This window comes from Podarcis cretensis (assembly GCF_951804945.1).
Source record: "Podarcis cretensis genome assembly, chromosome: 13".
Classification (NCBI taxonomy): Eukaryota; Metazoa; Chordata; class Lepidosauria; order Squamata; family Lacertidae; genus Podarcis; species Podarcis cretensis.
In genome coordinates, this window is record NC_137182.1 from 20890165 (window position 1) to 20901882 (window position 11718).

At 43.9% G+C, this 11718-nt stretch overlaps 1 protein-coding gene across 1 annotated transcript; it reads left to right on the forward strand.

Annotated features, from left to right (window-relative positions):
* The first annotated feature begins 4956 nt into the window (after nt 1–4956).
* On the forward strand, nt 4957–10963 carry LOC307201048 (goannatyrotoxin-Vere1-like). The gene is made up of 4 exons (XM_079950185.1): nt 4957–5043; nt 7731–7918; nt 9272–9367; nt 10471–10963. The coding sequence occupies exons 2-4, from the start codon at nt 7731–7733 to the stop codon at nt 10493–10495; spliced, it is 309 nt and encodes a 102-aa protein (XP_079806311.1). The 5' UTR covers nt 4957–5043; the 3' UTR covers nt 10496–10963.
* Nucleotides 10964–11718: the final 755 nt, after the last annotated feature.

An 11718-nucleotide genomic window follows, 5' to 3' on the forward strand; every position in this document is an offset into this window, starting at 1 on the left:
TGGTCCAGACAGTGTTTGAAAGACATATATCCAGTTAGTACAGCAAGATATTTCGGAATACAGTGATGTCGTATTATACATATTATCTTCATTTCACCGCCGCGAAGCCACACATGATGGTTTGTTTATTACGGTAACTGTACAGCCTATTGGCCATAGGCCAGGGATTTAATCTTTGTGAAGTTTTTACATCGTTTCTTATCTATGTTGTAGACATACATGATGTTTATTTAGTACCTTGACTTTATTTGCTCTTTTGCATCTATTGATTGGTCGGGGAAGGTTTGCCTCACAATGACAGAGCACAATACAACAAGCAAGAATCAAATACACCCAAAAAGTCATAAAACATCATTTGGTGACATAAGAGTAACAGCTGCTGGTAAGGGGAAATGTCATCAGCTGTGACATTTCCCATCACAATGCCTGTGATGCAGAGTTAAATCACCCTGGGTGAAATTCCCTCTTAAGGTTACAGGATCCTTTTAGGGTGCGAATATTTATTAAATTTAGGGATGCTGGAGAATTCTGGAAGGTTTGCAGGCTATGAATGACTTGCTCACCAATTTATTGGCAGCTAGGAAGTGGAATGGGGCATGCAGAATATAAAATGGAAGAATGGTATAAAGAGATGTGGGATATAGCTATTCATGATAAATTAACATGTGCCATTAAGGTAAGACGAGGAATATGCAGGAGAAATGATTTCGATGAGATATGGAAGGTGTTTTTTTAGAATTTGTACTGTTAAAATGAAGGGACGCGGGTGGCGCTGTGGGTTAAACCACAGAGCCTAGGACTTGCTGATCAGAAGGTCGGTGGTTCGAATCCCCGCGACGGGGTGAGCTCCCGTTGCTCGAGCCCTGCTCCTGCCAACCTAGCATATCAAAGTGCAAGTAGATAAATAGGTACTGCTCTGGCGGGAAGGTAAACGGCATTTCCGTGCGCTGCTCTGGTTCACCAGAAGCGGCTTAGTCATGCTGGCCATATGACCCGGAAGCTGTACACCGGCTCCCTTGGCCAATAAAGCGAGATGAGCGCCGCAACCCCAGAGTCGGCCATGACTGGACCTAATGGTCAGGGGTCCCTTTACCTTTATGTATGCTTATTACCTTGTCAAAATAAAAGAAGAAGAAGAATTCAAAAGAAAACAGAAACGCTTACTCAACCCTTGTCCAGAATCAAAATCAATCCCGCAAACACAATCGGTATTTGCTGTTGCTGCTGATTTCATCTCGCAAATTATTCGCATTTGCCTTCCCCTCCATTTGGATCACATTTCCTTGGCATTGAGATAAGCAGGGGTGGAGCAACATAATGATGACATAATTTACATAATGAAGCTGAGGGGGTTTATAGCAAGACCTGCATTCATGGCCACATGGAACTGAAAGAAGGTGTGAAGGCTTTGTTTAGAGGTTATGGTATTCCCTCACATGGAGGATGTGGACAGAAGGACAGAAGAAACCATTTTTAACCGCCGTACCCAGATCATAGGATAATTGGTAGGGAACAGACGTAGGAGTTATCAGAGACTGGGATGTTCCCTTGAGGCCAAAGTATATTCTAGCGCATGAAGGAGAATTCAAAGACTGATGTTGCTGCAACCAAATACCTTGAAACTTTATTCAGATAGTAGACTGGGAAAGGTTATGGAACCACCATGCAACGTTTTGTCATATGTGGTGGAATTGTAAAATAATCAAAAAGTATTGGGAAATGATTTGTAATGAAATGAAGAAAATGTTTAAAATAACTTTTGTTAAAAAACCAGCAGCTTTTCTTTTAGGCATTACAGGACAAGAATTACCAAAATAAATGAAGAACTCATTTATGTACGCCACAACAGCAGACAGGATTCTATGGGCACAACTTTGGAAAGATTAGAAGTATACCTACAAAAGAGATTATGAAGTTAGGTAGAACAACAATAGCAGAAGGAATAAATGCATCAAAAAACCAGAAGAAGTTGGGGGGAAGTCCCTGGGGTAGGGGGGACGAGGGATAGGGGTGTGTGATTTGTGGCTTTTTTGGCTTTTTTCCATTATATGATGTCATTATGTTGACTGAATATAAAATGGTAAAATCTAATAAAAGGAAAGGTCATGGAAAACATGTAGTACGCTGAAAGAAAATTATATGAAAATGATGTACTGGTGGTATTTGACTCCTAGTAAGTTAGCAAAAATGTATAGAAAAAGTACAAATACCTACTGGAAATGTAAAAAAAAAGAAGGTACCTTTTATCACATGTGGTGGTTATGTAAGGCAATAAAAGCTTTCTGGGAAATGATATATAATGAACTGAAAAGAATGTTTAAAAGAACTTTTGTTAAAAAACCAGAAACTTTTCTATTAGGAACAGATGTTCCAAAGGAGCAGAAAAGACATTTTATGTACGTGACAACAGCTGCACAGATGCTATTAGCTCAGGGATGGAAAAGAAGTGTCCCTACCAGAGAAGAATGGCAAACTAGGCTGATGGACTATACAGAAATGGCGAAGCTGAGTGGAAAGCTCAGGAACCGAGAGGACAAAAACTTCAAAAAAGAATGGGGAAAATTTATAATTGATTTAGGAGACCATTGCAAGCAGATAAAAACATTAGCAGGATTTTGATCTCACTTGTAATGTAACAAATATTATGGACAATATGGATTGATAGAAAATATAGATTACAGAGTAATATGCAGTTGTAAATGTTGGCAATAGGACCCGTGGAGAGGGTGGGGGGAAGTCACGAGATTCAGAGTAATCACGAGTAATTCAGAGTAATGAATGGGTATGTATTTGCATTGTTATAATTTTATATTTGTAAAATCAAATAAAAATGATTTTAAAAAAGAGAAACTTTAGAGGAAGCCTGGGGAAATTCAGATGGTCTAGTCCTCAGGACTCTTCCTCCCCAGACCACATCTCTCACCAGCCCTGTTCCAGTACCCACAAAGTGCTTTTCATTGGCTGAGTCCTTGAACTGAATCAGGCTGATCTGGGGCAATCCAGGCTTTGCTAGCCAGCTAGACTGGTGACTGGGAGTGGCCGCCGAGACCATATAACACCGGTTCTGAAAGATCTTCATTGGCTCCCAGTACGTTTCCAAGCACAATTCAAAGTTTTGGTGCTGACCTTTAAAGCCCTAAACGGCTTTGGTCCTGTATACCTGAAGGAGCATCTCCACCCCCATCATCCAGCTCGGATACTAAGGTCCGGTGCCAAGGGCCTTCTGGCGGTTCCCTCCCTGCGAGAAGCCAAGTTACAGGGAACCAGGCAGAGGGCCTTCTTGGTAGTGGCACCTGCCCTGTGGAACGCCCTCCCACCAGATGTCAAGGCAATAAACAACTATCTGACTTTTAAAAGACAACTGAAGGCGGCCCTGTTTAGGGAAGTTTTTAATGTCTGATGCTTTTTAATATTTGGTTGGAAGCCGCCCAGAATGACTGGGGAAGCCCAGCCAGATGGGCGGGGTATAAATAATAAATTGTTGTTGTTGTTGTTGTTGTTGTTGTTGTTGTTGTTGTTGTTATGGAACAGCCCTGGACCACTTCAGTACAGCACAGTTAAATTCTGCATAGACCACTTTCTTTTGATGCTTCTAGTCAGTGCTTTCCCCCCCCTGGGGGGACACAGGGGGACGTATACCCCTAAACATTTTCTGAATCTAAGCTTGGCCTCATTGAGGGGCAGTATTTCAATACGAATAGGAAAATGAGAGAACCGCTAAACATTTTTTTTATAGAAAAAAAAGCACTACTTCTAGTGCCCTTCATCTGAGCACTCAATGTGTGCAAAAAGTTGTAGCTCATGGAATCTTGGAAGAATTCATTCTCCACCTCTGAAGTATTTCTTCTGAGTAAGAATTACTATCTTTGGCCGCTCAGCATCTTCTCTCCTAGGGATGGACAAATTGGTCCATTTCAGGTTTTCTTAGTTTCTCATCTTCCCAGTCTTAGACTTGGTTTTTACGCATTTAAACAGCAATCTGCCAATACTTTTTTTTTTTTTAAAAAAAACCTTCATGAAAATTTGCCAGAATTTTAGGGCAAATTTCCCCCAATATACACATTTTTGTATGTAGCCGTGAATAATATACGCATTTCGGCAGTTATCTTCACAAATATACACATTTTTGTACATGCTGGAGAACAGCATCACAAAATTCGAAGAAGTGCAAATTTCAGTGGATAGTTGTCTTCCAGCTTCAAAAACCAGGTAGTGTTACCAAGCCCTTCACAATGTGCCTGTCACAACAATTATCAGTGCCGAGACTAACAGGTAACTTCTGCCATGATGTAAGCAAAGGCCACCCCCTCTTTAAACATTGCAGCTGATCAGCTTATATTGATGCTTCTCTTAAACTTCGAGAATACAGTGGTACCTTGGGTTAAGAACTTAATTCATTCTGGAGGTCTGTTCTTAACCTGAAACTGTTCTTAACCTAAAGCACCACTTTAGCTAATGAGGCCTCCAGCTGCCCCCATGCCACCGGAGCATGGTTTCTGTTCTCATCCTGAAGCAAAGTTCTTAACCCGAGGTACTATTTCTGGGTTAGCGGAGTCTGTAACCTGAAGTGTCTGTAACCTGAAGCGTCTGTAACCCGAGGTACCACTGTATACCCCCTAACTCTATAACCAGAATGTCTGTATGAATGCATAAAGCGCTATCATCCTAGCCCCATCCATGTTCCACAACAGTTCCAGTTATTTAATCCTACAAAGAGCACAGCTAAGGAACACAGTCGCTGTGTCTATAAATCCCCACACCCTGCCTGGCTTGAACCCGTTCTCCTTCCTGCTCCCCCCCTTTAATGGGTGCAGCTTCCTCGCAGAGTAATCAAGGTGCCTGATACAGAATTGCGTCGATCAACAAAAGATGGGCGAGTAGGATGGGGAGGGAGGAGCCACCCCAGCCTTCGTTTACCTACCTCCCAAGGATATAAACCCTCAGCCGAGAGAGCGCTGCTAGCAGAGGCACCGGCGAGAGGCGACTTGAAATTTGCACCCCTCGGCACCCAGCTTTAGCACCTGTTTCGATCTCTTTTGGACAGTGAGTACAGTGTGGCAGGAAAGCAGTTGCGCTTCAATGTGTTGTGCTTCTTTTCGGGGGGGGGGAGTTGTGGGGAGTAGGGAAGCAGGGGCCGGCTGAAGCACGACTTTGTTTCAAAAATCTGGGGGCTGTTTGCGGCTGACAAACACAAGATGCTCTGTGCGTTTTGGGGCAGCCGGTTCCAAGTTTAGATGTGAATGGGAGGAGATCTGATTTTAGAAGCAAAAGAAAATAGCAGCTGAGGAGTGCAGATCGTCTCATTGATCTTCTTCTCCTTAACTCCCAGAAGCCCCTCTTTCCAGCCATTTTCAACCAGTGGAGGGCTTAGATATTGGAACTGATCCTGGCTTAGGGGAGAGGGTCTTGGGGAGAGAAACTGCAAGGGAGAGGAGGCCAAAAGAGGGATGAGGGATATCACTGGAGTACCATTACCATCAGCCTCAACCAGCATGGCTTATTGCCAGGGATGGTGGGAGCTGCAGTCCATCAAGATCAGGAGGGTCACAGGTTTCTCATCCATGTTTTAGGTAAAGGTAAAGGGACCCCTGACCATTAGGTCCAGTTGTGACCGACTCTGGGGTTACGGCGCTCATCTCACTTTATTGGCCGAGGGAGCTGGCATACAGCTTCCTGGTCATGTGGCCAGCATGACTAAGCTGCTTCTGGCGAACCAGAGCAGCACACGGAAACGCCGTTTACCTTCCCGTCGGAGTGGTACCTATTTATCTACTTGCACTTTGACGTGCTTTCAAGCTGCTAGGTTGGCAGGAGCTGGGACTGAGCAACGGGAGCTCACCCTGTCGCGGGGATTCGAACCGCTGACCTTCTGATCAGCGAGTCCTAGGCTCTGTGGTTTAACCCACAGCGCCACCCATGTCCCATCCTTTTTTAAAGGATGCTTAAAAGTCCAGTATGGAGAGGGTTTGCCGGGGAAAAGTATTCTTGTCTCCACTACACTGTACAAGGAGCTATTGTCTGGATAGGTAAGTCTCCAATAAGCTTATGGCCAAGTGTGATTTGAACTCTCCCGTGCAGGAAGGGGGAGAAGGTCAATTCAGTTTTTATGTCAAGCTGAATAGATCAAATCCATACTTTCCGAAACAACGTGAGACTCAAAACACAGCCACCCTTCAAAATCCGCGCTCTTCTAAATTTTGCGATTCAGTTCTAGAAACAAGAACCAAAAAGTGTTTGCCAAAATGGATACATTAGGTAGGAAAATCAACCTATTTGCAGAAATGAAATGTGTAAATGCATTCTATTAGGAGAAACTGCTTTTATCAAAACCGCTTACCAAAATACGTTTTTAAGGCTTCATTTGCACTAAAATCTGAATAATTTTTATGAGGGTTTTTTTTTTTAAAAAAAAATGCTGCGGAAACACGGGGCACTGAATTTAAGATTAAGAGAAACTGAGAAATGAGAAACTCAGGAGAAGTGAAATCAACAGACCTTTCATTCATACTCCCATATGAACCCAACACACTCTCTCTATTACCCAAGTGCTTCCTTCAGATTCTGCACATCATATCTTCCTGTTCTGCTTGCTTTCAGTCTGCTTCTTGAATATTAGCAGCAGATGCTTCAAGACATGGAAACCCTAACTGCTTTCTATGCTGAGCTTCAGAATTGGGGCAAATGTGTTATGAATGTAGAAAGAGGGCATATCTGTAAGCAGGATGTTCTGGAGCATGGCCTCTGCAGCAGGAGGTGCTTATTCCCACACAGAACATCTGCTTATGTTTTGCTTTCCAGGCAGTTTAGGTAAGCCTGATGCACAGTACAGTGGTACCTCAGGTTAAGAACTTAATTCGTTCTGGAGGTCCGTTCTTAACCTGAAACTGTTCTTTTTAGTTTTCGCATATTATATTACAATACAGATGTACCAAAGCCAACACCGTTTCTTCCCCATCCCCCCATACATTTACATTTATATTTCCTCAATCCATCATATTATTCTTTTCTCCTTCCTCCCACTTCTCTCTGCCCCCACTCGATTTCCTCCACATTATACAATTTACAATAATCTTTGCATTCTACAATCTTCTCAAATCGTCTGTATATTCTTATTATCTTTCCTTACTAATTTTTTCTTCCATCCAGTACTTCACATGTTAATTTAGGCATATTAGCGTATCTTTTTTTTGAGCAACTTTTTGCCATATATTCATTAAAACATTTCCACTCCTTTTTAAATTTTTGATTCGACTGATTTCTTATCATAGCAGTTAATTTTGCCAAAACTAAATATTCATTTAGTTTACAAATCCATTCTTCCTTTGTGGGTATAATTTGTGACTTCCACCTAGCAGCAAGCACTATTCTAGCAGCTGTACTAGAAACTGAAACTGTTATTAACCTGAGGTACCCCTTTAGCTAATGGGGCCTCCTGCTGCCGCTGCGCCGCTGGAGCATGATTTCTCTTCTCATCCTGAAGCATAGTTCTTAACCTGAGGTACTATTTCTGGGTTAGCGGAGTCTGTAACCTGAAGCGTCTGTAACCCGAGGTACCACTGTAGACCAGATCTTGACAAGTTGGCGACATGTAAGACAGCTAACGTAATGTAAAACTGGCGCTTCCACAAGGGACTGGAAGCACGGGGAGCTTTTGCAGTGCAAACCTGGCAACACTCAGTTAGCTAAAGCTGCTTTTCGGACTCTGTACATTCTTGTCTCTTTTCCGCTAGATGGTGGCCTCCCTGAAGTCCTGGCCTCTCATGATTGCTGTGACTCTGTGCATCTTGTTCTGCCTGGGAACCTTGGTAGAGGCCTACCCTCAACAGCCAGAGCACCCTGGAGAAGATGCCTCTGCTGAAGAAATGGCCAGATACCTGTCAGCTCTCCGACACTACCTTAACCTGGTGACAAGGCCAAGGTGCGGGTTGCTTTTAAAGTGGTGTGGTGATGGTCTCTGGAGTGGTGTCTGTGAGCCCTGTCTACACCCCCCCCACACCCTCCTACCTGCTGAATGTTGGTGGGGAATGAGCATTATGTGCAGGGCTCCCAAGGAAGGGAGAGAAAAATGCAGCCTTCCATCCTGAGCACATTTATTTAACATTCCCCAGGCGAAGCCAGCAATGGGAGTGACTCCCTATGTGGGTGAGTGCGTGAGTCAGAGCAAGATTAGCGGCTGAGGCAGTACAGGTGTCCCTGGGGATGTGGGTGGTGCTGTGGTCTAAACCACTGAGCCTCTTGGGCTTGCCAATCGTAAGGTCAGCAGTTCGAATCCCTGCGACGGGGTGAGCTCCCATTGCTCTGTCCCAGTTTCTGCCAACCTAGCAGTTCAAAAGCATGCCAGCGCAAGTAGATAAACAGGTACCTATGCGGCGGGAAGGTGAACGGCATTTCCGTGTGCTCTGGCTTCCATCACGGTGTCCCGTTGCACCAGAAGCGGTTTAGTCATGCTGGCCACATGAAAAGCTGTCTGTGGACAAATGCCGGCTCCCTCATGAGGCCTGAAGCGAGATGAGTGCCACAATCCCATAGTTGCTTTCACTGGACTTAACTATCAAGGAGTCCTTTACCTCCCCCCCCCCCTTACAGGCGTCCCTCCACTTGCGCAGGGGTTATGTTCCAGGTATCGGTGAAATTGCGTAAAATGGGGAGCACTCTCTAAACACCTTTTAAATGCTTTCTCGGCCGCTCTCCCTCAAATTGATTCAATAGATTTTTTTATTGTTTATCACCAATGGCCATCACCATACAAGCACAAATCGAAAAACTACAGAATGAAAGACCCTACATGCACCAGACCAAAACAAACCTAAAATGTCCAACTTTTAAATCCAGACCAGAGGCTGGGAGACACATGGGAATGCTGCTGCTGCTGCGATACCCCGGACATCAGCTATGGGGCGGGGAGGCTAGGCAGCCTAAACAAAGCCCCACTGGTCTCTTCTCTACCCTCACTGATGTCCTCTTCAGGCTCTGGGGAAAGACTCCTAGCCTGCCAGAAGGAATCCCTAGCTCCCTCCCACAATTTCCGGGTTTGAACTGAATTTTTAAATTATTTCCCAGCGGCCGTGCAGGAATAAAATGCGCACCAGTGGTGTGGGTGTGCGCTAGTGTTCAATTCCTTGCCATGCATGTCTGCTGTCATTAAAATAACAGGAAGGGGGGCCTGCCTCATGGCTGTGGAAATCAGAGGTAGGGTGGGGAGGAGTAAAAATCCCTTTTTCTGCCTCAAAATAGGATGACATTAACTCAGTTATTCCTCTCCCAACTGAAGGTTTGGCAAGAGGTCCAGCCCAGAGACCTTGATGTCTGAGCTTATTTTTGGAGACAGCAGCAGCAACAGTGGAGCGAGCCATGATGACCGGTCGAGGTAAGTCCTAGTAGCGCAGGGAGCAATCATTTTTGCAGCAAACCTACCCAGGACTTGCCTGTTTCTGACCCAGAGCCAATTCTTTCTACCCACCACAACCTTGCTAAAGGGAAGGGCAAGCTCTAGGCTTGGAGACCCATTGCGTTTTCTGTGTCATCTATTGGGATGGGGAGGGGCATCTCAAGGGCCTCATAAGCAGAAAGAAAAGTGATTTTCAAGAGATTGGAAACCACCATGTCTGCTCCAGATTACCCAGCAATGGGGAAGCAGCTTTCTGCACATATGCAATCCTTTTCCAAGCTAAACCGCAGACACATAGAAGAATCCCAGGAATCATGTAATATAGATTCAGGGCCTTTCGTGATTCAGTCTAAGCATGGTATCATGGTATCTAGCATGGTATCAACCCTATTTTATGACATTTGTTGAGATCTAGAGCTTATCCTAGCCCATATGCTCAAGCAAATCATGGAAGCATAGAGTTGGAAGGTACCCTGAGGATCGTCTAGTCCAACCTCCTGCATTGCAGGGATATGCAGCTGTCCCTTATGGGAACTGAACGTACAACCTCGGCATTATCAGTACCACACTCTATCCAATGGAGCTAGCCAGCTGATAATGCAATGCAATGCAATGCAATGCAATGCAATGCAATGCAATGCAAAAATAAAATAAAATAAAATAAAATAAAATAAAATAAAATAAAATAAAATAAAATAAAATAAAATAAAATAAAATAAAATAAAATAAAATAAAAGGTGTTGTTGTTTATATACTGCCCTATACCCAGAGGTCTCAGGGTGGTTCACAGAACAATTTTTTTTAACTTATTGGAATCACTTAATCATGGAAGTTTCACTATCAATAATCTATCTCTAACTTGCTCATGAGTAAAAACAATATTTTTGAAGCAACCAACATTTTTGAAGCCACAATGTATGTAAAATATATGCTTGCTAAGAAACCATTTTAAAAAGTTTGTGCACGTCTGGTACACCAGTGCTCTGGGTTCTGCAGGTAGATGGTCTTGGCCTGCAGCAGATTGTACTTGAGCTTCTTCCTACAATTCTCTATGTTCACAACAATTTCTTTCTTTTTTGCAGGTTCGATGACACCAACATGTGGTAATGATCTCGATGCTTCTCAGCCAGTGGTCCATCTGCTGCTTCTTTTTAAACAGGCAAATCGTTGTGTTCCTTCTGCATTTCTTAAAACCAATTAAGCTGTGATGATTTAAAGAGTCCACTCCCCACCTCAACTTTCTCCATCCAATACTGAAGAGGCTTGGGAAAGAAACTCTCACTGCATCCCCCCCTTTCAAGACAACAACATTGCAATGAGCCAGGCCTCTTTCTCCCTACAAGCCAACAGGGGGTGCCAGAAGAGTGCTTTGTGGTTGGAGGCACAAAGGTTGCCCCCAGCCCTTGGCAGCAGCCAAGGTTGTAACCCACCCCCCCAGTGCAAGCCCTCATTATGTCTACTCTGGGTTGTCCTGTACATCATGTGTGCGGGTGTGAATAGGAGTCTAAATGTACGTCTAAATGTACGTATTTGAAATTATTTCTGTTTGTCTCAAGAATAAAAAGCAAGTTTGATGGAGAAGCTTATTGCATTCCTCCCTTTGTTCCCAACCAACTGAAGTGGGACAGTCTTTGGGTGCTGGGGTACAGAAACTGCTACAGCAAATATACTATTTGCAAAACCAATTTGGTGTTTCGCAACTTTCTGACTAGTTGCAGGACCTTAGCCAGACCTAGCAGAGTACACGCAGAATCCACAGAAGCAATTGGCAACTTGGCTGCAGACAGGATAGACGAAGCAGGAACCAGGAACTTGTAGTTAGGTGTTTATTATATACAGCGGACTATTTACAGGAACAGAACACGGATCTTATGCTAGCTCTCTCTGACACGACTCACAACTCCTATACTCACTGACACACTGAACTCTGAACACGAAACTCTGAACTAACACATTCCAGTTGGTAGACCATTAATTATCACTCCCTTGAGAGAGCTTGACCAATCAGGGAGCAGTCTCTATGTCTCTGTTATCACCAGGCAGACTTACTCCTTCAGATTGCCTTCTGGCTGTCTGCCAAACCTTAATGGAGTGTGAGTAGCTGTACATACACAGTTTCCCAGTGTATACTAGAGAATTCCAACTGGGAAACAGAATCCCGGGATACCATTTTCCAAGTCCTTGTCATGCCAAAATGTCCTCCAAGGAGAACCCTTTCTCTGCTGCAGAGAAAGCCTCCGGTTCTACCCTTTGCTTTCTGTGCCTGTTTTCTATGTTCAGAGAAGCTTCCGATGTAGGAGAGCATTTAAAAACACCATTCCCTGCTTACT